At 39.6% G+C, this 26,908-nt stretch overlaps 2 protein-coding genes across 5 annotated transcripts in view; one reads left to right on the top strand and one right to left on the bottom strand.

Moving 5' to 3' along the window:
• LOC307028183 (uncharacterized protein) overlaps positions 1–26,908 on the top strand; it is a 319,026-nt gene that overhangs the window by 216,351 nt on the left and 75,767 nt on the right. The gene's annotated exons all lie outside the window — the stretch shown is intronic.
• LOC307028184 (uncharacterized protein) overlaps positions 1–26,908 on the bottom strand; it is a 56,967-nt gene that overhangs the window by 22,266 nt on the left and 7,793 nt on the right. Inside the window, exons 1-2 of one of the 4 annotated variants that reach the window (XM_079662998.1) lie at positions 1,817–2,131; positions 1,336–1,396 (exon numbers count right to left, since the gene is read on the bottom strand). The exons of 2 other annotated variants lie outside the window; for them this stretch is intronic. In XM_079662998.1, coding sequence (XP_079519124.1) covers positions 1,336–1,365 — 30 coding nt within the window. In that variant the 5' untranslated portion in view covers positions 1,366–1,396; positions 1,817–2,131. Of the gene's footprint in view, positions 1–1,335; positions 1,404–1,816; positions 2,132–26,908 lie in introns of those variants that run through there. One more of the 4 variants, XM_079662997.1, reaches the window with a different exon arrangement.

Below are 26,908 nucleotides of genomic sequence, written 5' to 3' on the forward strand. Positions count from 1 at the left end.
GGTCCGCTGCAACTCTGACTACTTTTAAATCCAGACTGAAGACTTTTCTTTTTGTCGCTGCTTTTAATTGAACTATTCATATCTTAGACTGCACTGTAACTTTTATCCATGTATTTTTTCTTTTAATGTTTGTTTTATTTACTTTTCTTTTTAATGACTGATTTTAAATGCCATTTTCTTAATGTCTTTCATCTTTTTGTAAAGCACTTTGAATTGCCTTGTGTTGAAAAGTGCTATATAAATAAACTTGCCTTGCCTTGTAAAGCACTTTGAAAGATACTGTATAAATAAATGTGTCTTGCTCTCTCTACACTGATGATTGTCGTACCAACACACCACATCAATTCATAATTAAGCACTCTGATGATACTGCAATAATATCTCTGCTAAGTAACATAGACGACCCTGAGCTGCACCAACAGGCTGTAAATAAGGTGGTTGAGTGGACTGATAACAATGCTCTGGAGATCAACACCAAGAAAACTGAGGAAATCGTTTTTGGCTCACCATCTGACTCCCATAAAGTCCCCATTGTCATCCATACAGATTAAATCAAGCAGGGAGTTTCATACAAATACTTGGGTGTAATTACTGACCACCTACTGTCATGGAAAGATCACATTGAATATCTGTGCAAAAGGACAAAACAAATTATTTATTTTATCCTTCGCCTTAGGTCTTTTTGGCCGAGCAGAGAAATTCTTCTGTTGTCCTTTACATCTGTGATTGTGTCTGTTCTGCAGTACTGCAATGCTACCTGGTACAAGTGTTTGTCAACAGCTTTCAAATCAAAACTTCTCCACCTGTTAATAATCTGCTCAAAGATTGTTGGTCCACCCTGTCAGAGACTTTCTGACTCAGCAGACCATAATAACCTGCGAGGCTGTCCAACAACATCATCTGGGACCCAAAGCATGCTCTGAACAGAGAATATGAACTGCTGCCATCTAATGGAGATTCAATAAAGTCAGACTGAAGCATCCTTTGTGCTCCAGTCAGTCCTCTCAGTAAATACAGAGCTGAATCCAGATCAAATGCACGCTGAAGGCTCTTTGAGCAGGTTGTCTCTCACTGATCCTGCTGTTATGTTACATGTTTGTTTTTCATGTATTGTGTCTTGATATTTGTTGATGTTGATTACACATGGAGCTGCTGTGATGCAAGTCACATTTCAGACTTGATCTGACCATTAAAGTTTTATCGTATCGTATACAGCAACGTTCTAACCTATATCTAATCATACAGTGCATTCATATTGTATTTTCTAAACAGGTTGTGATCTTTCGTTTGGGGATAACAGTGTTAGGAATATATTGTGATGAAGTGCACACTGACCTGAGCTCCAGGGGTCTTTTTGTTCTCCATGCTGCTCTTAGTGCTCCTTCTCCGGCTGTGTCTCTGAAATAATCAACACAACTACAGCTGACACAAAACAAGACAACTCAATACAACCAACAGACACAACTAAACAAATCTACAGCTACTTTGTAGGGTCAAAGCAGAGGTGAGAAGTAACTAAGTACATTTACTCAAGAACTAAACTGAAGTACTATTTAGAGGTACTTTACTCTACTTGAGTATTTCTATGCAATGCTACTTTGTACATTTAGAACAGTTCAGAGGTAAATGTTGTACTTTTACTCCACTACATGTATTTAATACCGTTAGTTACTTTGCCGATCTGGATTAATGATGTGAAATATAATAAGTTTTAAATCAGACTTTAGTTCCACCTGGAGTAAATTAACAAGCTACCCTGCAGTATACAAAGTCATTCAAACTAACACATACACACACACACACAGAAGGATGTTACCTCTCTCTCCTCTTCGTCCTGGTTCCACAGTCTTTCTTCTCCTTGATAAAACACTGCCGTTAAAACACACTAATCTCCCTTAATGCCTTCACTTATGTTTACCGATCAGCCACCTGGTGAAAAAAAAGCTACGAACAAAGAACGGGAGGCAACAAAAACACGGTTTAACGGATGAAAGCACGGATAAATCACCCTCCAAGGATAAACTAACTCTTTGTATGTGTTTTAAAAGTCTCTTAAACACATTACATTCGTTATAAAATCTGCATCAACGTCTGTTAGCAACGTGTAGATTCTGAAGACCGGAAGCTAGAAACGGACTGCCGCAATGCATCACGGTATTAGAGATTTTCTTTTAAACATAATTTCACTGCCCCCTTGTGGCGAAGAAATATACAAACTAATGGTATTAAAATAAATGATAATAAATATAAATACTTAATAAAGTATAGGAAAAAAACACTTAATAAAGTATATCAACAAATCTAAAAATCAAATATGGGACTGGTATGACGGATTTTAAAAATGGGCAAAAATGTTTTTGTTTGTGATAATACATTTTTTTTTATTATATATGTTTTATTTATTTTTTGTATTTTGTATTTATTTATTTTGTTCCAGAAAAACATACATACATACATACATAACACAGCCTGCTAAATGTATCACATATCAAGATATCAAAGTACCACGGCAAACTACACCAGAGACAGGACAATAACTGACAAGACGGACAAAATGGACAAAGGGAACATCACAGAGGTATAGCATCATCCATGGCATGCACGATATACATGATGCGTGGTAGGTAAACCATCCTGCACATACTACAATTCAACATATTATATACATCAAATACGTAGTACAGCACATTATAACTTTATTTGGGTTTTCAATTCTTTGAAAGGGTGGAGCTCTCCAGCACTTCAAGTCACTGCCAGAAAAGGGTCCCATATTTTCATGTAGATATCCATTCTATTTATCATCTTAAAGCATCATCTTTCATAGGAGGACATTTTGGCTATTTCGTCCATCCATTCCTTAAAGGATACTGTATGTCCCTTCTAGTTTTCCAATGTCGCAACACTATCCTACATCCAGTAATAAGTGCTATTCTGCACCATGAGATCTGATGGGCATTCAGACCACTTTCCTTTGGTACCATACCTAGTATGCAAAGCATTGGTCCCTGTGCCAGAGAGGAGGCCATTACTGTATTAATGAAGGTAATAATCTTCGACCATAAGATATCTACCATCGTGCATGAATACAACATGTGCAGAAGAGTGCCACATGTAGTATCACATCTCCAACACAAGCCAGAGCCTCTGAGTCCTAGCCTTGCCATTTTACTTGGAGTCCAATATGTTCTATTGATGACTTTATAATTAATCAGACGTGTCTGTATTTCCCTTGAAACTTTAAACCATGACCCAATAATTTCCCCCCATGTTTCACCAGTTATCTCTTCCCCTATTTCCTTCTCCCAGCATCTCTTAAAGCCTGCAAATTTGGGTGGATGAGACTCCCTCATAAGGTTATAAAAGCATGACGTTTTAGTTTTTAAGTGCTTTCTAGCCTGACCTGTATCTCTGTTTTTTTAAATAAGTGCTGATTGTTTAAGACGTGTCAGGATAGAACTCCGCAGCTGCAAGTACTTCCAAAAGGCCCAACCTGGGAGTCTATGCTTTTTCCTTAATTGTTCGAAGGACATAAATTGATCTCCTTCAAATAGATCCCCAATATAAACAATTCCCAATTTCAACCAACCAGACCAGTAAATAGTTTTTTTGCCAATTTTCAGATTTGAATTATGCCATAGTGACGTATTACGAGTAAAAGTGGGGTTTGAGCAGTGGTGTAGTGGGCGTTAGACGCGGGGGTACGCCGTACCCCCACTTATTTGGAGCATGATCTTTTTTTTAATAGTCTAATAAATATAAAATCATTGCCAGTGTTATCAGTTGCAAGTGTGTGTGTGTGAAAAAAGCAGCGCTGTCTGCTTATTTGCGATGTGGCTAGGCCTAATCAGAATAATTTCATATATTTTTTGTTTCGTTTATTTAATAACTTAATTTCAGGACAACTTTGGGAATTGTGTTTGTTTGTTATGAGTGTTGAGGTTTAGGATGGCAGCTTCTTCTTACGCTGCACTCGGAGATAAATAGTGGAGACGAAGACGATGAACTGTTTAGCCCTTGAGCATGTTTTATTCCTCTGCTTCACAGGTGATTCCTTCGCTCAGCCGAGCTAACTTAGAAGAGAACAAAAGATAGACCGTGAACACGTGCATCAGGTGAACACACCCTCATTTACATGACGCAAGCCTGGTCATTACGTAGCACGTAATACTACAGTGCCTCACAGTGGTACAATAACAGTATTACATCCCTATAGTACAGAATAGACACAATCTCTCTATACATAGAATAACTGAGGGCATACAGTATGTAAACATTTCCCTTAACAATGAGTTTTAAATAGATTTTGAAAGTGGAGAAAGAAAGAAAGAGAGAGAGAGAGAGAGAGAGAAAAAGAGAGAAAGAAAGAGAGAAAGAGAGAGAGGCAGCGCTGTCTGCTTAGTTGCAATACTGTAGCTTATGCAATTTCGGCCTATAAATTGTTTATGTAATTTATATGCCAGTGTGTCCATGGTTTTGAGTCTGTGTGTGTGTTGAGCGCAGCGCCGTCTGCTTTTTTCAGTACAGTAACTAAAGTAGGACTAAGCATACCGGTAGTTTCTGTGGACCTGTCTGCCCGTTTTGTGAGTGCACTGCGCGCGTGCGCACTTGTGTGGCATTGTTTGGGATGACCTAATTAAAATAGCGTCCCCCCAGTAAAAAAATCCCCACTACACCACTGGGTTTGAGCCTGTAATCTTGTGTGAGGTTCTCCATGTTTCGGCTATTTTTGTGAGTCACACTATGGTTTACAGTGTAAAAAGGAAGCTCCCTATACAAGCTGGACCCTATCATTGATGCTGGGCTTCTGAGAGTTGGAGGAAGAACTAGAAAGATGCATGCCAACTGAGGTCAAACATCCAATTATTCTACCGAAACATTCTAATATTTCCAAGTTGATACTAAGCCACATCCATAATCAAGTTGGTCACTCAGGAAGAGGTCACATGCTCTCCAAACTCCATCAACATTACTGGCTATCCGCTGCTAACTCTTCAGCAAAAAGGATCATGAAGAACTGTGTGTTTTGCCGATGACTACAGGCTAGAGCTGGAGAGCAGAAAATGGCCGATCTCCCACTTGATCGAATAACACCTGATCTTCCACGTTTCACTCATGTAGGCATAGACTATTTTGGACCCATCGAGGTGAAACGTGGCTGAGCTCATGTCAAAAGATGGGGAGTAATCTCTACCTGCCTGGTAAGCCGTGCTGTTCACCTGGAAGTTGCCAGTCATTTGGATACAGCTGCATGCACAAACGCTCTTCTTCGATTCATCTGTCGTCGAGGCACAATAGCCGCTTTCACACCGCAGGACTTGCCGTACTTTAGTGCCAGCACTAAAGTACCACGGCACTGAATCCGCCAGGGGGCTAGTGCCAATCGCATTCACACCGCAGTACTTTCCCTGAGGCAAGATTACGCTGACGTCACTTCGTCTTCTTCTTCTCTGGGTTTACTGGCAGGCTGCAAAACCACTTCACGGCGAGTACAAAAAAATACGAGAGAAGAACAACTACACGGAGGAGGGGGTATAAAGCCCACCCGCTGTACATGAGGCGTTTGTTTACTTTCTGACCTCAGACATGATGGAGTTCGCTCCGGTGTTGTAGTACGTGTGGTCATAACTGCTTTAAAGTACAAAAAAATTACTCGCTCAGGTGTGGATGTGGTTTTGTAGCGATGAAAAAAATGGCTGCCAAACAAAAAAAATTCAGAGTCTAACGGGGCGTGGTTTGCAATTCGCCCAGCCAATAGAAATAGAATAGAAATTGGCACTCTTTTATCACCAGTGTAGCGGCCAAAATCATATAGAAATAAAACAGATAATTATCTTAAAATAATACAGCCGCTGAGGCACTAGTTAGCGGACCTTACGCAGGGCAATGATCCAGGTCCAGACAAGATTCTCCATTTGTGCAATTTATTCCAATAACAAAAGTATAACGAACAGGTTTCCTATATCCCTTTCCCTTAAGCCTTTCCTATGGCTTTCCTTTTGCTGGCTTGAAACACCCTGGTAAAAAACCGTTTAACTACTAGTGCTCTGGCTTCCACTTCCACCTGTCTCCAATATATACAATTACACCAGGTGCTCTAATCACCCAGTGCCCACAACATGCCTTCAAAATAAAAGCATAGAAACTACTTTAACTTATGAGACTAACTAAGAATACATTTACAATAAACACTATAAAACAGCAAGAAAATAAATGTTAAACTAGTAAATAATATAAAGAGATATATAGCTCCAACAACCAGGTTCGTACAACCTCTCTAGCAGGGACTGAAAATGGCCAAAAGAGTTCCCGGCACTGAGTAGTCCCGGCGGTGTGAACGCGACATTATTGGTACTAACGGAACTACAGAAACAAAGTACCAGGGAAAGTCCTGCGGTGTGAATGCGGCTATTAAAGAGCATCAGAACAGATCGAGGCACCAACTTCATCGGCACACAAAAGGACTAGACTCTTGGTCTCCTACTCCTCCATCAAAGGCTGCCTTTTGAACGCAGATCCTTACACAGGGTTCCTGCAGGTTTCGCCAACTCAAATTTAAGACTTTTTAAGACCTTTTTAAGACCACTTTGAATAGAATTTAAGACCTATTTCACGGCAAGAAAGTATGAAGGAAAATTGCTATGAAAGAAGAAATACGTCCCATAATTACTTACAAAGTAAATGTATTCATGTTCAACATAAGAACAATGACTGAACATAACAGCATAACTGTACAGAACTGTTTTAGCCAAAAAGTGTGTATGTGTGTGTGTCTCTGTGTGCTTGTGTGTGTGTTCGGGCTGTGCAATTAATCCTATTTTAATCGCAACTACGATTTTGGCCTGCCACAATTACAAAAACAACATAATCGAAAAAAACAATTATTTAGCTTCGCTAGGTTGTGACAGTGACAAAATATTTAATCTAATTAATTTGAGTCTAATTTATATTTATTTATCATATTTATATATGTTTAGTAGCTTGTGGAAGTGCGCTCCAAAATATTTGTTGATCTTGTTTATTGATATTTATTATTTTGATATTATTTATTTAAATATATCATTTATTTAATTTTTGTATGGCTTTTTCAGTTGAATTATATGTTCAGGGTAATCAACAGTTAAAAAGATAATGTTCAATTTTTTTTTTTTTTTAAAGTTCAATAAATTGATGTTTTCAAAGTCAATTAATAATCTTATTTAATCATCGTGATATTAATTATTGACAAAAATAATCGTGATTATGATTTTTGCCATAATAGAGCAGCCCTTTGTGTGTGTGTGTGTGTGTGTGTGTGTGTGTGTGTGTGTGTGTGTGTGTGTGTGTGTGTGTGTGTGTGTGTGTGTGTGTGTGTGTGGGGCGTAGCTGGGGGGGGGGAGGTTAGGATGATTCCAAGGGCCCAGCACTGGGGGGGGGGCCCAGAGAACACTATTATTATCTTTTTATTAATATGGTTTTATTATTATCCTAAAGTAAGTTAATGTAAATGACTCAAAAGTATAATTGCCTGTATTAAAAAAAAACGTCCCAAAAGAAACAAACAGGTGCTTGTTACTCTGTTTGACAGAATGAGCACCCCTCCCTTCATTCATTGCATGGTATGGGCGCCTGAGCAATGGAGCAAGCGGAGCAGGTGCATCCCCACAATTGACCTTGGGGGAGCAAACGTGTGCTTTTGCACCCCCACTTTTTGATCATATGAAAAATATGACATTTCCCCCCCAATATATCACTGTAAACATAAGTGTGTAATTTCAATCGAATTAATAATACGCAATGAAAGAACTTGTGCTGATTATAGACACTTAATAGCGAGTTTTTAAGTTTCCAAAGATTGTGACCCCCCCCGCATTTCGCTCACAATGGTTTGATCAACTGCCTCCCACCCACAGCAGTCCTGATGCAGGTAGGCTGAGTGTAAATCACCGCGAACAGTCTGTCATTGGTGGCAGACCTTTTCAGTAAGTTGTTCAAACAAAGAATATGTTAGACATGTCTTTACTTCTACCACTCAATACAATAAAACACATTTATAATCATCACCTTCTCTTCATTTTCGCTGCATTGAATTACAGGTCACTCTTTATGTTAGCTAGCGGTTAGCTGACGTTTGCTAGCTAGCTAGTAACATCAACCAGTGTGTGTGTTTGACTAGCTAGCTACCTGGTAGATCGAAGCCCATTAGAGTTTGAGTTTATTAGGATCCCCATTAGCTGTTGCATGACAACAACTAGTCTTCCTGGGGTCCACACAAAACATAAAACATTGCATTCGACAAGACTTTTACAGAACAGTAAATACAAAATAAAAAACTTTTCCGAAGTCCATTTTCCTTCAAGCATTGACTTTCATATTTTCCATCATATACCACTTATTTTCTGATTTCATTTCATTGGAAAGAAAATAATGATAATAAAATAAGAATAAAGTACTTATATCTATCTGCATTTACAGATGCCAGCCTTCAATTCTCTTAAGGTACAACTACCTGAAATGAAAATAAAAGAAGAATGAATTATAGAATGATAGAAGATAATATGATAGAAGCCCATCTCCTACTGTAACTAACCTGCACACTGTGTGTGTGTGTGTGTGTGTGTGTGTGTGTGTGTGTGTGTGTGTGTGTGTGTGTGTGTGTGTGTGTGTGTGTGTGTGTGTGTGTGTGTGTGTGTGTGTGTGTGTGTGTGTGTGTGTGTGTGTGTGTGTGTGTGTGTGTGTGTGTGTGTGTGTGTGTGTGTGTGTGTGTAGCCAGCCAGCCAGCCAGCCAGCCAGCCAACCAGGTAGAACATGGCAGAAAAAATAAAAAATCATGTATTCAACCCAGTTCAGTGTATTCATACGTGTATTGCTCTCCTGTGTAGAATGATGTGGTGGTGACAGTGCAGACTCAGGGAGGAGGCAGAGAAGGAGAGAAAGAGACACAAGAGTTACAGGTAATGGAAATATCAGTCAGCTTAAAGTGTAGGATAACATAACAAATTAAGACACAAATACTTGGATAATATATTCCCCCCTCTCTCCCTTTCTTTACAGAGTAGCATAAAGATTGTGTATTCAAACCAGTTCAGTGTACTCATAAGTGTATTGCTCTCCTTAATGTAGAATGATGTGGTGACTGTGCAGACTCAGGGAGGAGGCAGAGGAAGTGAGAAAGAGACCTAGGATAACATCCCTAGTCAAAAAATGCTATAGGAATCTCTATACGTTTTTGGAACCCTATAGGAATCCTTTAGGATCCCATAGGATTTTGAGACAGTTCTGTGCTCTATATTGCAGGAAATTGCACGTACAGGTGTTCATTAAATTAAAACAATTCTGCCATGGAGGTGGTCGTGCCTGACCCACTCCAAACCACCCCTTGCCTGCCAGTTACTAATCTTGCCCCCCCATTCAACTATAACTAGGCGGCACAGCAGTGCACCAGCAGCTTGCAGCTTGAACAGACTGACAGGAAAATGTCCTCTACAGCTCATGAATCAGGAGCTCAGAAACGAAAGAAAAAACGTCAGCAAGAGGAAAATAATAAAAGAGGTCGACAGATAGTCACCAAGTATTTTCACAAGAAAGGTATTTATTCACAGAACTTGTTTTGAAGCTCATAACAGCTTAGCCAACATTTTGTGGCTGACGTTAGCTACCTGTTGCTATCAAAAATTAGATGAGTGTCGATGAGCCCAGTGAATTTGTATCCAGCAGCTATGCCCTTTTGCTATGGCTAGCTAACCTAACCTGTATAATGTTACATGCTAATCACATCTGCTCTAATGCACAGATGCGGCTTCAGGATCAGTACCCCTTCCCTCAGGCCGGTTCCCAGTTGAAGGAGAGGGAGGTAAAGCAGCAGGGCTTGGGGTTAACAAACAGATTTTAAATATGCTTACCATGCATTGAATACAACTTTAGGTAATATTCACATTTAGTTACTCTAGTTCTTCCAGTAATTGCAATACCATTGACCACTGGCACATTAAATTGAGGTTGTTACAGTAGCTATAGCTAGATTTGAGCAATTGAAAAATATCTATACAAATGATTATTATTATTATTATTATTATTATTATTATTATAACAATTAAGAGATAGCTCGAGCTGTACTGTGTTATTACTATTATAGGGCATTTTATAAATTATGTACACTATGGATACTCTAGAGCCAGGGCCTTCGAGCAAGGCAGCCAACGAGGAGAGCAGAGGTGAAGAGGCAGAGGTACCAGTACAAGAAGAGGTCTAGGACCATGAAAGCAGCACAGATGAGGAGGAAGCAGCTATGGACAGTCAATGTCAGGGACAAAGTGAGGCTCCGACACAGGATGCCACAGATACTGAGCCACCTGTAGTGGTGTCTGAGGTAGAAGATCTGCTATCACTTGACCCAGGGTTGTTCCCAGCTAGGATGAGTGACAAGGACAGGGCAACTATTGTAAAGAAATTAGCAATGCGAGAAACAGATCAAGAAATTCCACATGATTCAAAGGGAAAGAGATTTCCAGATTACTTGAAATACACCAAAGCAGATAAGGGTAGGGGAAAAGTGAAAAGGGACTGGTTGATTCACAGTGAAAGTGCAAATGCACTGTTCTGCATACCATGTGTTCTTTTCTCCAAGGAGCAAAAAATACCCTCTCTTAGTGCTTTGAGTAGTGACCAGGGATACAAGATGTGTGACGTCGAGTGGCGTCGCATGTATGATAAATTCCCAAGCCATGAAACAAGTAGGAATCACAGGGACTGTTATTTGCGATGGAAACACCTACAGTGTTCGGTTATGACTGCATGTGGCGTTGATCATCAGTTGCAGAGAGAGCTACAGTCTGAAATTGAGAAAAACAAAGCTATCTTGCAGAGACTCCTTGATGTCACTCTGCACTTGGCAACGAGGAATTTAGCTTTCCGAGGTAAAACGCATGCTTTGGGCGATGTCCACAATGGAAATTTTGTAGGTACGCTAGAACTTTTGTCACGATATGATCCACTCTTGAAAGACCACTTAGACAAAATCAGGACATCCAAAAAAGGAAGCCAGCTAACTCATTATCTGAGCCCAGACATCCAGAACGAGTTTATTGAATTGTGTGGGGGAAAGGTTTTAAAAACCATTCTGACGGAAAGGGAGGATGCCATATACTATGGAATCATTTGTGATGCAACGCCTGACATTTCCCACACCGAGCAAAATGTTGTGCTCATAAGATATGTACATTATAATGAAGACACAGGCGAATGGGAGATCACTGAAAGATTTATTGAATTCAAAGATTTCAACGGAAAAACAGGATGTGAAATAGCAGGCATGATGGAGAGTGTGCTTCTGGATCTAGGGATAGACATTAGTGATTGCAGGGGGCAAGGGTATGATAATGGGGCGAATATGTCAGGGAAAATCAAGGGAGTCCAAGCACAAATACTGAAAAAGAATAATCTTGCTACTTTCTCACCTTGTGCCTCCCACACGTTGAATCTGGTAGGCGTGCATGCTGCAGAATCGAGCCCTGAAGTATCCAACTTTTTTGGTTACATTAACCGCCTCTACACATTTGTAAGTGCCAGTCCATCTCGTTGGTCTATATACAAAAAGAAAACAGGTTGCTCTGTACATAGGCTATCTGACACTCGCTGGAGTGCGAGAATTGATGCTGTGAAACCTGTAGCAAAGCACCTACCTGGTGTCATTGAAGCCCTTGCTACCATACTGAGCTCATGCAGTCTCACAGGTGAGGCCAGATCTGAAGCTGTTGGTCTGAGGAACTACCTCATGTCATTTGATGCCATTGTCCTTCTCACCATTTGGGTGAAAGTATTGCAATCTATTGATGACAGAAATGTGATACTCCAGTCAGGGAAAATCTCAATAGAGGTGGAGGCAGGTAATGTTGCTGCACTAAGAGATGAGATGCAGACTCTCAGAAATGGATGGGATGCTATTCTGTCTGAGGCATCAATGGTAGCTAAGGAAATGGAGGTTCCACCTCATTTCAAAAAAGAACTTTGCCGTGAGAGGAGGAGGAAGAGGTTTCATGATGAAACTGCTGAAGGAACAGGTCAGGAGGATAGGCCAGAAACAACATTCCGTAACACTGTGTTTCTCACTGCCATGGACCAGATCATAAGTGACTTGGACACTCGGTTCCAAACAACAGCAAATATTGTTGAAGAATTTGCTGCCATACTTAAAATTGGGAAGTTGAGTGACAGTGTCATGGCTTCTGTGTGTCAGCCACTGAGGGAGAAATACTCACAGGATCTCACAGATCAGTTTGAGAGTGAGATAAGGCATCTCAATAAAATATTTTCTGCCACTTTCCCCCCTGATTGTAGCTCTCTTGATCTACTGAATGCAATATACAAGATGGAACTCCAGAGCATTTTTGGAGACGTTTGCATTGCCCTCAGAATTTTCTTGACGCTCCCAGTTACCGTAGCTGGTGGTGAAAGATCATTTAGTAAGTTGAAACTTATCAAGAGCTATTTAAGATCTACCATGTCGCAAGAGAGGTTGAACAGCCTTGCAATGTTATCGATTGAAAGCAAGCTGGCTCTGTCACTTGATTTCAAAGAGCTCGTAAAAGATTTTGCCACCAAGAAGGTCCGGCGATTGGCGTTCGGGATTTAGGAATAAAAATCCAGTCTATGACAGGATTGTGGGATGTTTCCCTATAGTAAGCTGACAGGCTACAGCCCACATTGTGAACAATTACTATCTGATGCATAGTCCTCTCGCACTACATTTTTCATTGTTTGCTGTAAGTGTGTTCATGTCCTGAGAGTTTATTGTTTTATAATTATGTTCAAATCTTCAGTTAATTTATACTTTTGTCCTTGTGTTGTTCAAATCTTAATTTAATAAGTCAAAGAATGTTGAGATTTTTTGTTTGTTCATTCCTGTATTGGGTGTAATTTTCAATTAAATAGACAGAAGATAAAGTTGATAGTCAGTGCATGTTGATTTCTTGCAGTCCATTACAGTTCATTAACTTCAACAGGGTTTTCGAGGTTGGGTTTCATCGTGTCGTTTTGGGGGTGGACGCAAGGTTCTGACCCCACCAGTATCCAAGAATCCTGAATTGTCCCCACCAATAACTCAACACTTGTCACTCGCGCCTCCTCGAATTACTTGCACGTGTAACAGGTAGGGCTTTAGCACTCTGCTGAGAAAGGCAGCAACCCGGCCGCTACAGCAAAAAAGCTAGTGCTCTGCCCGCGACAGTTCAAAATCTGCTTCGTAAAAGGTATATCCAAGCAGGGAACGATTGTATACTACAGAGCACATCAAAATGTAAGTGTCTGTCAACCTAATAGTGTGCTTGAGTAGACTATTTGTGTTGGAGATGGGATTACAGAGAGACAGGACAAGTAACAGCTTTTGTATGTTGAGTATCAGAAAACATTGTCACAAGAATAGGGGAAAATATGCCTAGATAGTGCAACTCAAGGTTGTTTGGTAGACTATTGCATTGGTCCATTCATTGAAGATGAACGCAATGCGACATCCTGAACTGGTGCTGAACTGCTGATCCGAATGTATAGGTAAAAACCATATTATGCGTTTTCATCAATAAATAAATGGCCACATTTTTTTTAGCGTGCGCGCTAATGCGCACTCGCATGGATTGGGGGCCCACAAATAGATTCTTTCATGGGGCCCAGAATTTCCAGCTACGCCCCTGTGTGTGTGTGTGTGTGTGTGTGAGACAAGAGCTATATTCAGAGCTCTGCTGCCTTGGCTACAATCTTTCATCGTTGCTGTTGTATGATTGGTGTTTAGCTACGGTATTTAGCGTCTACAGCACCTCCGTTTTTAGGGTTGACTTAGACCCAAACGTCGCCCGGAGGTCCCCCGGTGTTGCTCCGGGAGCTGCTGCACTAGCTAACGCTACATTAGCAAAACAAACGCTGATTTCTTTTGCAAAAGTTGCAGCGGGCTTCAAACACGTTCCCCTCCACTGGTTTCAACCAAGCACTAAATTAGATGTTTTCCAACCAAATACGGTTGAACTTACACTTCCCCATATTAATTTGTAAGTAGATTCAAAGAGACATGAGTTTCTGACTGCCGCTAGATGAAGCTTGGGTGCTAGGTTACTAGCTGGGTGTTCTCCGATAAGGGGACGGGGGAAACAAAGTTAGTGATTACTGGTTCCTTGTTGATTTATTTCAAAACAAATTGTTGGGGGGAACTGAAAGGCTCTTACCGTACTGGTTACTTTGCAGCCCGGAGATTTTCCCCAAAACACATTTTAGACGCGATCGCAACACAGAAGTACCTTTCAAATCAGACCTTTTTTTAAGGCCTTAAATTCAGATTATCAAATTTAAGACTTTTTAAGACCCCGCGGGAACCCTGCTTACAGACAATTAGTACTAGACCTACACATTCAGTAGTGAAAACTGTAGTGACTTGAAAGTATGCAATATACGATGGACTTGAAAGTATGCAATATACTATGAACTTGAAAGTATACAATATACTATGGACTTGAAAGTATGCAATATACTATGCTACGTATGGATGTTATGTTTTGTTAAAATGACTCTGTTGATGTATTATTATTGGTAATTGCTATGTAATAAGCAATTAGGGGCTGGTATGTTAGAGCCATTTTCCTTTTGTTATTATTGTCTGAATGTTAGGATTAATAATAATAATAATATAAATTAGATTATACTGTAAATTATCGGCTATTTGTGTGAGTCACACTATGGTTTAAAATGTATTCATTTAAGGCTCACTTATTATTTGTTATATGTGTGTCAGTATCACGTGCATGGCTATATGCCTATATATGGTAGGTTGATAGGACACAGTTGATGGTAATGAGACGGGGAAACAGAAAAGTATTTTGACCGTGTTCTTTTTGTTCTTTTGGAGACTGTTAACGTTTATTTAGTATGAAGCGAAGAAATGTGTCCTGCTGTTTATATGCCGTCTGGACTAACGAATAAAGCTCATCTGATTCAACCACGTTCTCAGCTAATTTGTTTGGAAACAAAGAGAGGCGCCTCAAAACCCACAACCCCGATAGAGGTGGCTATTAAATTGTAGATAAGGATTAACCATAAAATTACTCAAATAGGATGTAATTGCATTTTTGGTTTGGATATATTTGCTAACTTTTACTAAATTATGTCTTGTCCGAAAGTGTTTCCAATCACCCACAGAAATGTGACTTGCTTTTTGCTGAATTTGAAATTCATTGGCCTACTTACATCCAAACAGTCTGTGTACGTTCCTCTCATATTCTGTTTTTAAACTAGTGAACAGAAAAGGAACTGCAAACGGTTTTAGAGTTTTGAGTTTTGAGTTTTTACCTTAATGACCAAAATACCTCTCGGAAGTAATTTCCAAACAAAAGCCTTCGTCTGGTAAAAGACCCTCGATGACAGAGGAAGGTTTTGGCTATTGATAAGAAGAGTCTTAAAGAGGCTGGGATCAGGGATTAGTCAAAGATATTCAAGACAATTCAATTGCCGGTTGATCTGAGTGATCACTGTGCTGTAGCCACAATCAGGGACACTAAGGTCCAAAAGGTTAAACCTCGCATTATCATTAAGAGAGACAAAAAACATTTTGTGGAGCAGGGTTTTGTGCATGATCTGTTTGATTTTGATTGGGGAAAAATCGATCTGTGTGCTGATGTAGAAACTGCATGGTCTTATTTTTATCTTGGTTTTATGGAGATCATAGATAGACATGCACCCCTGCATACATTTAGAGTAAAGGGACGAGACAATCCCTGGTTTCCTGCTGAACTGTCCAGTCTCCTTCATGAGAGAAACAAGGCCTGGGCAAAGGCTAGGAAATCAGGCTCAGAGGTAGAATGGCTGCGTTTTAGGCAGCTAAGAAATAGCTTCACTTCACATATCAAAAGTGCTAAATCAAAGTACTATCTGTCAGTAACCACAAATAATCTGAATAATCCTGGAAAATTTTGGAAAGCCATTAAATTGTTATCTACCGGTGATATCCGTAATGAGCTACCTCCGTGCATTACCACAGCATCTGGCTCTATATCGGACAGGGCTACTATGCTAAATTGCTTTAATGAGCATTTTGTGTCTTGTGGCTCTCTGTTTGATTCTGTCACTAACTCTGCTTCTGTGAACACTACAGTCTGTGACTCTGAATAACGTGTGTTGGAAAACCCTTTTAGTTTTACTCCTTTTACTGTTGATGTTGTTCGTGAAGCTTTAACCAAGTTAGATCCTAAGAAACCGGCTGGCCCGGACAACGTAGAACCTTTCTCTTTAAAAGATAGCTGCAGATTTTATTACTCCACCTCTCACTACTCTTTTTAACCTCTCCCTCAGCACAAACACAATTCCAAAATTGTGGAAGTCAGCGTATGTCCTGCCTTTGCTAAAAGGAGGGGAGGCCACCTTATTAAATAACTATAGGCCAATCTCTAAGTTGTCAGTTCTGGCTAAGGTTCTTGAACGCTTAGTGAGTGAACAGGTAAAGGTGTTTTTATGTACAAATGACATCCTGTCTAAACATCAGTCAGGCTTCAGAAAGCAACACAGCACCATCACTGCCACAATGAAAGTGGTGAATGATGTGGCAAGTATTTTAGATAATAAGCAGAGTCGTGCAGCTCTATTTATTGACCTTTCCAAAGCATTTGAAACCGTCGATCATCGCATGTTAAAGCAGAGGCTAGCCACTGTATAGGCATGTCCAGCCATGCAGTGGGTGGTTTGTGAACTACCTCTCTGAAAGGTCCCAATGTGTTCATTTTGATGGGCTGTCTTCTGAGTGGTTGAACATTGCAAATGGTGTTCCTCAAGGTTCTGTTTTAGGTCCACTTTTATTCTCCATCTACATCAACAGTTTAGGTGAAAATGTCGATGAAGCTACTTTACATTTTTATGCGGATGATACCGTGATGTACTGTGCAGGTCCCTCCATTAAGGAGGCTGGTGTTAAATTACAGGCTGTTTTTAACATTATTCAGACTCAGCTCTCTGAACTAAAGCTTCTTTTAAATGTTGAGAAAACCAAGGTAATGCTCTTTTCTAAAGCTAAAAAGACACCAGAGCCTGTTTTACATATTTTAACTACGCAAGGAATAAAACTTGAAGTGGTTACCTGTTACAAATACCTTGGTATCTGGCTTGATGATTGTCTCACTTTTAAACTTCATGTCAATAACCTGCTTAAAAAGCTGAGGGTTAGGCTAGGTTTCTTCTACAGGAACAAGTCCTGTTTCTCGCTTGAGGCCAGGAAAAGGCTAGTCACTGTGACCTTTTTACCGGTGCTGGACTATGGTGATTTGATGTATATGAACGCATCTGCCAATTGCCTGGTCAAGTTAGATGCTGCGTATCACAGTGCACTAAGATTTGTGACAAACTGTAAAGCATTAACAAATCACTGTACCCTGTATGCAAGGGCTGGTTTGCCTTCACTAACTGTACGGAGGCTTAGTCACTGGTACATTTATATACAAAGCCATGTTAGGGAAACTTCTATCTTATATCTACTCCCTGATCTCACGGATAATTGTAAATGGCTACTGCCTGAGATCAAATGCTGTGGTTTCATTAAATGTACAAACTGCTAGGACTGTCTTAGGGAAGACAGCTTTTAGATGCGCAGCTCCACTGTCAAATTAAATGGAAACTGAACAATCTGGTGCCACTAAATGTTTTTAAAGCTGGGTTGGATGCTACTCAATCGGAAGCTATTGGTACCTGTTCATGTGGATAGTTATGTAAATTATGCTGTATGATGTCCTTTTGTTGTTCTATTTATGTTTTTATGTTTCATGTGGAACTACTTGAGCAGGTCTCCCTTGAAAAAGAGATCAATGATCTCAATGGGATTTCATCTGTATAAATAAAGGTTTGAAATGAAATGAAGACAGATTTTGAAAACAGAAAATGAACGAACATAGCTGAAGACAAAAGATGTGAACAGATGTATCAGGAAACAGATCCTATCTCCATATCGAAGGAAAACTCAGGAAAAAGTGGTGTTTTCAACAATAAAATTCATGACAGGGGAATGAACCGTGGGCTCCGCAAACAGAACCAAGTCTTAGACCTCTAGTCCACGGTGAAGTGTTTTAGATATATGAAAACACAGGTGTTGTCTGACAATAAACGCACCAAGGAAAGTAGTTTTAACTTTGTGAACACGATGAAATAGTGACTTTGTGTGGCATTGCTTTTCATTGAAATGTCAAATATTAAAGCCTTAACACAGAGACAGATGGTTCTGGGCGGTGGACCCCAGGCCCCTGCATGTAAAACCAATTCTTAAGCCACTAGACCAGTGTGAAGAACTCTGTATGACCAAAAAACAGATCTTGTTTTTATCTTGTCATGAAAAACATTGTGAAAAGCAACGTTTTAAACTATTAAATGCTTAAAAAACGCATATTAGACACAAAATAAATCCAAATTTAACTTGAAAACATGTTGAAATATAGTATTGTGGCACTGCTCTTTAAGTTACTGAACCGTCAAATTATTAAACCCTTCATTTATAAATAATGTAAAATTAAAAGTGACTTTGAACATAGCTGAATATAAATTACACCTGGGTGATGAACCCCGTGCCCACATGTAAAACCAGAGCTTAGACCTGTAGGCCACCATTAAGACTTAATAAGAAAACAGGGATTTGTCTAACAATAAAACACAATGTAAGAAGCAGCGTTTTTGAATTATTAAAAGTGTGAAAAACGCACATTAGACACAAAAAAGCAGTTTTTTACTTGAAAACGTGATGAAATAGTGACGTATCATGGCACTGCTTTTTACATTACATCTACACACTTTACTACACACACCTACAGCTCCTACAGCATAATATATGTCAGGTTACAGCAGTTGTATATTTTATTATGTGAAGCACTAAATGGTTTTAGTAAGTATCTACTCTTTGTTTGTAGATATTTACTGAAGCCTACAAAATAAAGAGAGTAATTTAGGCCTGTTATATACAGTGGAGGAAATAAGTATTTGATCGCCTGCAGATTTTGTATGTTTACCCACTTACAAATAAATGAACAGTCTAGCATTGTAATGGTAGGTTTATATAAACAGTGAGAGTAAGAATATCAAAAAGAAAATCCAGAAATTGACATTATATAAAAGATAAACATTTGCATTTAACTGTGGAAAATAAGTATTTGATCCCCTTGCAACAAACAAGGATTCTGGCTCCCACCGACCGGTTAAATAAGTAATCTTCCTTTAAAAGTACTCTCTAATATCAACTTGTTACCTGTTTAAAAGACACCTGTCCACAGAATCAATCAATCAGATTCCAACCTCTCCACCATGGACGAGACCAAAGAGCTGTCTAAGGACCTCAGGGGGAGATCGTAGACCTGCTCAAGGCTGGGATCGGATACAAGGCCATCAGAAAGCAGCTTGGTGAGAAGGAGACCACTGTTGATGCCATTATTCAGAAGAATAATGTGTGTGTTTCTAAATAGAGAACCGCGGTGACGCGTCATAAAACCCGGAAGTAAGTTAGCATTTTTAGCACTTCCGGTTCCTTCGTCAAAAAGCAATGCATTTTTCACGGTTCATTGTCGGTAAAATAATATTTTCCTGCCCCGAATGTTTTTTCTGTAGCCCCGGACAATTCTGCCTCAATAATATAATAAATTAACCGTGCTTTACGTGAACCTCATCAAGACAATAGAGAGGACGGCAAGACTGTAATTTCCCGTGTTCAGGTTGTTGAGGCAAGACACCAGGACAATCAGAGAGTTACATGGAAATAAAAGTGTGAATAGAATAGTTTAATGTCATTATACATATACATACATTATACGATAAATGCTTCTCCCTTTCAAGGGTGCCATCAAAAACAAAACATCACAACATAAGATAACAAAATACACACAGCATACATACTTAGGAATAAGGTATAAAGGAATAAAGAATAAAGTGCAGTAATTAATTCCAGGAGTATAAAAATAAAATCTGTAATGTAATAAATAATAATAATAGTGTGTATTTATAATAATAATAATAATAGTAATGATATATATGTATATGTACAGAGTCACATTGAGTCACATGTCAGGTGTTAAGAGCAATGATGGCTCTTGGGAAAAAACTGTCTTTGAGTCTGTTTGTTTTGGATGTGATACACCTGTAGCGCCTGCCGGAGGGCAGCAGGTTGAACAGGTGAAAGCTGGGGTGTGAGCTGTCCTTGATAATGTTTTTGGCTCTACTGAGGCAGCAGGAGGTGTAAATGTCAATCAGGGAGGGGAGAGGACCACCGATGATCCTCTGTGCTGCTTTTACGACTCTCTGGAGCCTCCTCCTGTCGGCCTCAGTGCAGCTTTCGTACCACACTGTGATGCAGTATGTCAGTAGGCTCTCGATGGTAGAGCGGCAGAAGGTCACCAGCAGCTTAGTGGCCAAGTTGTTCTTCCTGAGCACCCTCAGGAAGTGGAGACGCTGCTGGGCCTTCTTGATGACAGCTGTGGTGTTGTCCTTCCAGGAAAGGTTGTTGGTGATGAGGACGCCAAGGAACTTGAAGGTGTGGACCCTCTCCACACACTCGCCGTTAATGTCGAGGGGAGCGAGGTCGGTATCACAGGTTGTCCAATCATCTCCAACATCGACACTCAATCCAGAGGTTGGAGGCATGTCACAGTTAAAGGATCAGCTTCCTGGCCCATTGCAATCTTGAAATATGGCCCTGAACAGTTTCTTCTCTTCTGCTACCGGCCTCATCAACAAGGCCCGGCCCCCCACTGACACTTTACCCCAGCGACATCGAAGACTCTATGCATTACATTAATGCACACAATGTCTGTTTTTTTTAATACTGCACATATTTTTATTCCATTGTATTTCTAAATAAAATAATAAATTGCTCTTTTTGGACCTACACCTACATTATTTCACAGTACAGGTACTATGTAACAAAATTGTTCCTCTGCATTAGACCCACCCTAGTGTTAGGAGCAGTGTGCTGCCATCATGTCCGGCGCCCGGGGAGCAGTGTAGTGAACGGTGCCTTGCTCAGGGACACCTCGGTAGCACTTGGTCTTGCCGGGACTCGAACTGGTGACCTTCCAGTTGCCAAGCCAATTCCCTATCGACTTTGCCACCACCGCCAACATTGCCAAGCTCAGGGTCTTTCTATCCAATGCAGAACTGGAGATGGCTATCCATGCCTTTATTTTATCCCGGCTTGATTGCTGTAATGCTCTGTTCTCCTGCCTCAACAAAAGCATCAATAAACCGGCTACAATAGGTCCAAAATGCTGCAGCCAGATTACTGACTCGGTCCAAAAAAACATGCCACATCACTCCGATCCTTTCTGCCCTGCACTGGCTTCCTGTCCATCTCAGAACCCAATGTAAGGTATTGGCTTACACATATAGAGCCGTCCATGGCCAAGCCCCCGCCTACATTAACAACCTTATCCACCCTCACAGGACAAACCGGGCCCTAAGGTCCTCCAAGCAAGGCCTCTTAAGGGTCCATGAACTAGGCTAAAAACTAAGGGGGACCGTGCCTTTGAGGCGGTGGCCCCTATGGAATGAACTCCCCCAGAAACTGAGAGCCTCTGTCTCAGTGGAGGTTTTTAAGGGGCAGCTAAAGACTCACCTTTTCCGACAAGCTTTAGAATCGTCGGAGGTGGTGAGTTTGTTGCTGTTTTTCATTGGTGTTTTATCCTGTCTTTTACTGGATGTGTTTTAAGCCTTTTATTACAAACAAAAACATTTTTCCCAATGTTTAAAATATGTCATACCAGTCCAATGTTTATATATTAATATTAATGTTATAAGTATTATTATTATTAATAATAATGTAATTATTCAATATTTTAACACCACAGTGGGCAGTGAAATTATGTTTAAAAGAACAACTACAATCCCATGATGCATTGATTTCATACCGAATGTAATGTGTTCAAGAGACTTTTAAAAACACATACAAAGTGTTAGTTTATCCTTGGAGGGTGATTCATCCGTGCTTTCATCCGTTAAACCTTGTTTTTGTTGCCGTTCTTTGTTCGTAACTTTTTATACCACGTGGCTGATCGGTAAACATAAGGAAAGGCATTAACCCCGGGAATAGTGGATAGGAAAAGACGATAGGAGCTGATTTTTGGACAATTCGACTTTAACCCAGAACAGACTGCTAACTCAACAGGAACTATCAAAAACATCACAATAGAAGTTTGAAGTCACAACATTTTATTAACCAAAGAGATTATTGGAGAAACTACTCTGCAGATTAATGAACAGTGAAACTAAATTCCTTCAATACATATTAACGAGGCTAGCAGTTGAGATATAAATCCATGGTTTAAACACAGCATAGTAAAATATTTCTTCATAGTTCAGGAACCATTACAAACATCAATTCAATTGGAGAAACAGCATCTCTGTGGCCTTGTGTTGGCATACTGTGAACGCTGGTCAGAACATAAAAAACGGTTCTAATAATAAAGCTTTATTTATACAGCACTTTTCATACAGCACGTGCAGCTCAACGTGCTTTACAAAATGGCGACACATCACAAGTTAAAAATAAACAAGAAAGTCCCCTCAGACATTAGGACTTTTATAGTTACATGCAGCAAAATATAACATTGTAACAGGTTAAGATACACAAGGAGGTAAAAGGTATGATAATAATAAATGAAATACCTCGGAAAGATAAGACTCAAGAAAAGTGGATATATGCAACAATATGAAACCCTATAAAATAAAGTGAGCATATAGGTACAACAGAAATAAAAACTAAACATGTATAGTAATATAAACATCATAATTCTAATAAAGGTTAAACAATTAAAATATAAAGAAACCAGCGTAAAAATAAATGTTGGTATTGAAACTGTTAAATAACTAATATAAGATAAAACCCTTCCTATATCATAAATTAAACAATATAAAAGTAGGTAAATAATAATTACTAAAAGAGCATTTAAAGTGGGGGGTTGCTAATAAAAAGCTAATCTAAAGAGATTTAAAAATGTCCACTGAGCCTCTGATATTTCCTGGTGTTCCAGTTTGGGAGCATAGTGGATAAAAGCCTCACCCATTTTATTTTGGGGAATTTAGGGATATTTAAAAAGCAGAGGAGGACCTCAGGGCTTGTCCTCGCACATAAAACGAGACTGACTCTGTGAATTGAAGTCTGTTAGTAAGACTTCAATTCAGATTACCGCTCTCATGACACCAGGAGGAGGAAACAGCTAGCTTGGGTCTCAGGCTCGAAAATGAAAATGAAATTCCAGAACAAATGACCATAACTACACTTCAGAAGGGGAAAATTAATAATCTTTTTCCCAAAGTAATGATAAACCCATGAGTTGGATGTAGAAAAGTCAGAATCAAAATAGATGTTTTTTATTTTTAAAGAAAGTTCAGATTTAACATAGTAAAAAACTGTAAATTGTAGTGTCCGTCCAAAAATTCTTTTTTACTTATAGTGAAAACTACCCTTGGATGATGGTAAGGTAGACTAAAAGCTTTAGGAATCCAAAGTACAACATATAATAAGTACCCTGTATCAAGATTGATGCAAAATAAGTGACATTTTACCTTTTTAGAAAGGTATGGCAACAAAACCAAAAATCCACCTCTGAGGTGATTTGGGTGGAAATGGCCGTTTCTCTGGAGCCTGTTGGTCGATTTTGGTGATTGACATCTCTTTTTGACCGTTAAGAGGCAATAGAATCGAAGGAGGTTCTCCACATACACACGTTACCATTGAGAAATGAAAGCTATGCGCCCGATATCTGGAAACGGAAAAGCAGGTTTATTGCTTATGGATTATCAGAAATCATTTCAAAGGGACACAGACACATTGGATTAACCTTCAGCAACGTTTTTATCATTTTAATGCCATTGAAGACCACTTTTGACCACACAACGACAAAGGTAAGCCATTTTGCCGTTTTTAGCTACCTAGCGCCACATGTTTTGATGTCTGTTCTTGTTAATACCTTCGCTAGTTCTTATCGTAGAGTGATGATGTACCTATCGATTCTGTGTCATCTCACGATCCTGGTTGATATGTTGGATGTGCAGTTAAGATAAGTAATAAGGGTGTTATGAGTGAGTATCTGTGCAGTAATGCGTTTTTGTCCTGGCTCGTGGCTAATTCATATGCTCAGCACTAGCTTTGTAGGTTTAAAAAAAAAAAAAAGATCAGTTAGCTGAGTTTCTCCCCGTTACATGGATATAAAACGTTCATAGTTTATTGAATATTAAAGAGCAACTTGCAGGTTTTTTTTTTTTTACTACATTTATGCTTAACCTTGACTGAAAATTACAATTAAAAATGTGAATGCAGGATTTTATATGTTTTACAAGACATAAGGGCAGGAATTCAGAGGAAAAGGAGCCCTTTTGAGCTCTGCTACTAAAAACTGCTTTTTTTTAACGTCAAACGCGTCATATTACGTCACATGGGGGAGTTAACTTTCTCGGACTCGTTCTCTGCCCAATCCGCGGTAGTAGTTTGTAGTTGGTTTGAGCGATTGTGATTTAGTGAGCTGGTATTTTTTGCATTAGGTAACGCGAGATACGGCTGATACTTGCGCATTCGTTTCTGTTATGGATCAGTATCAACAGTCCTGCCAGTAACGTTACTATATTATCAATACTACTTTAGTTATAGCCTGATATATGATTGCTAACTTCACAATGTTGTGATGTGACTGACGTTAGCTAACATGCTAACGCCGGTCACTCACCAAGACAGCTGCTCTGTTCTCTACTGGATCTCCACACACCAAAGCTCCATTTCTCTACGATGGCCGTTATTTTTTCTAATCCTTGGCTGCTCTTGGTCGCCTAGCAGGCTCATAATTATAATCATATGCATTCGAATATATATTTTCAACCTCTTCTGTGTCAAAACTAGCATTGTGATCCATGTTTATTCATACGTTAGACCGGCCGCTCTCCCCCATGTTACGTCACACGCGGGAGGTCACGTGCGGAGGCTTTTTTATGTGGAAGTGAAAATGTCTTACTAAAATGAAGCCAGATGTCACTGTAGTGTATATTTCTTTATATTTTTGGGAAAATCTAGTGTATTCATAATTTTCCTACACATTTATTCACTGGTGTCTCTAACCTGCAAGTTGCTCTTTAAGATGCCCTCAGACGCTGTTTCCTACAGATGACGCTTTTTAAGGTGAATACTTTGAGAAAACGTTTTCCCACACTCTTAAAACCACTATGGTTTATCTCCTGTGTGAACACGGTGATGGATTGTTTGTTTACTTGAGGTCCTGAACGTTTTTCCCACATTCTTCCCAGCTGTACGTTTTTCTCAGGTGTGAATACGCTGATGTGTTTTGAGAGCACTTGATGAAGTGAACGTTTTCACACTGTCTTCACACCAATACGGTTTTACTCCAGCGTGAATTCGTTGATGCATTTGCAAACTACCTGATATCTGAATGTTTTCCCACACTCTTCACAGCTGTATGGTTTTTCTCCGGTGTGAATACGCTTATGTATATTGAGAGCACTTGATGTAGCGAACGTTTTCCCACAGTCTTCACAGCTGTACGGTTTCTCTCCAGTATGAACACGTTGATGTTTTTTGAGATCACTTGATGTAGTGAACATTTTCCCACACTCTTCACACCAGTACGGTTTTTCTCCAGTGTGAATACGTTGATGTATTTTGAGATGAGTTGATGAAGAGAATGTTTTCTCACACTCTTCACAGCTGTAGGGTTTTTCTCCAGTGTGAATACGATGATGTGATTTGAGAGCACTTAATGAAGTGAACGTTTTCCCACAGTCTTCACAGCTGTACGGCTTCTCTCCAGTGTGAATACGTTGATGTAATTTGAGAGCACCTGAATCCCTGAATGTTTTCCCACACTCTTTGCAGCTGTACGGTTTTTCTCCAGTGTGAATACGTCGATGTTTTCTGAGATTACCTGATGTAGTGAAACTTGTCCCACAGTCTTCACAGCTGTATGGTTTTTCTCCAGTGTGAATACGTTGATGTTTTTTGAGATTACTTGATTGACTGAAAGTTGTCCCACACTCTACACAGCTGTACGGTTTTTCTCCAGTATGAATAAGCAGGTGGCGCTTTAAATGTTTAGATGTTGTAAAGGATTTGTCACATTGCTGACAGCTGTGACATCTCTCTCTTCCTCTTGGTTTCTAGAGCAGACGGACAAAGAAAGAGAGAAAGTAAAACTACAAAGCATAAATATATGTACAGTTAACACAATAAAAACTCACTTAATACAAACATTGAGTTAACGGAATACTGCTTTTACTAACTGTTGTGTTTATTATATTTGTATTATATTAGATACAGTAACAGCAACGTTCAAACCACAGTAAATACAAAAGGTCGGGAATTTGAGTCACATGACTTGAGACGCATATTTTTGGAATTGAGACTTGCTTGACACATTGATAAAATCCTCGACTTGAATTTGACTTGAGAATTGACTTAGGCTTGAGACAGATGACTCGAAAGGACTTTACTTTCTAAAATAAAATATTTGCATTGTACGAAGCCCCTAAAGGGCAATGAAAATGTTTTTCATTGTAGGAAGTGGAGTGCATAGGACACAGACGTTTCATTGCAGACTGTTATGTTTATTTGGGGAAATTGCAGTGCATACGTTATTTGAGATATATTTCGAAGTCAGACTTCATTTTAGGGACATTTCTGCCAGGGGTGTAGAGCCATTTGTTTAAGCACCGGATCGGCAAAACAGTCTGTGAACCAGTCTGCCTTGATCTATGAATTCATGTCCGTGACTCACAGTATCTGCTGCCCACAGCTGTTTTATAGAAGGAAAACCTCCTTCACTTCATGAATCCTCTGCAGCACCAGGAGGCAGTAACGTGTAACTCAGCAGAATCAAAGAAGAGCAGCACCAGCTGCAAAGAGCTGTGCCTTTTACTGTTTACTTCATTGTGTTTACCTTCA

This window comes from Notothenia rossii, assembly GCF_949606895.1.
Source record: "Notothenia rossii genome assembly, chromosome: 2".
In the NCBI taxonomy this organism is placed as follows: Eukaryota; Metazoa; Chordata; class Actinopteri; order Perciformes; family Nototheniidae; genus Notothenia; species Notothenia rossii.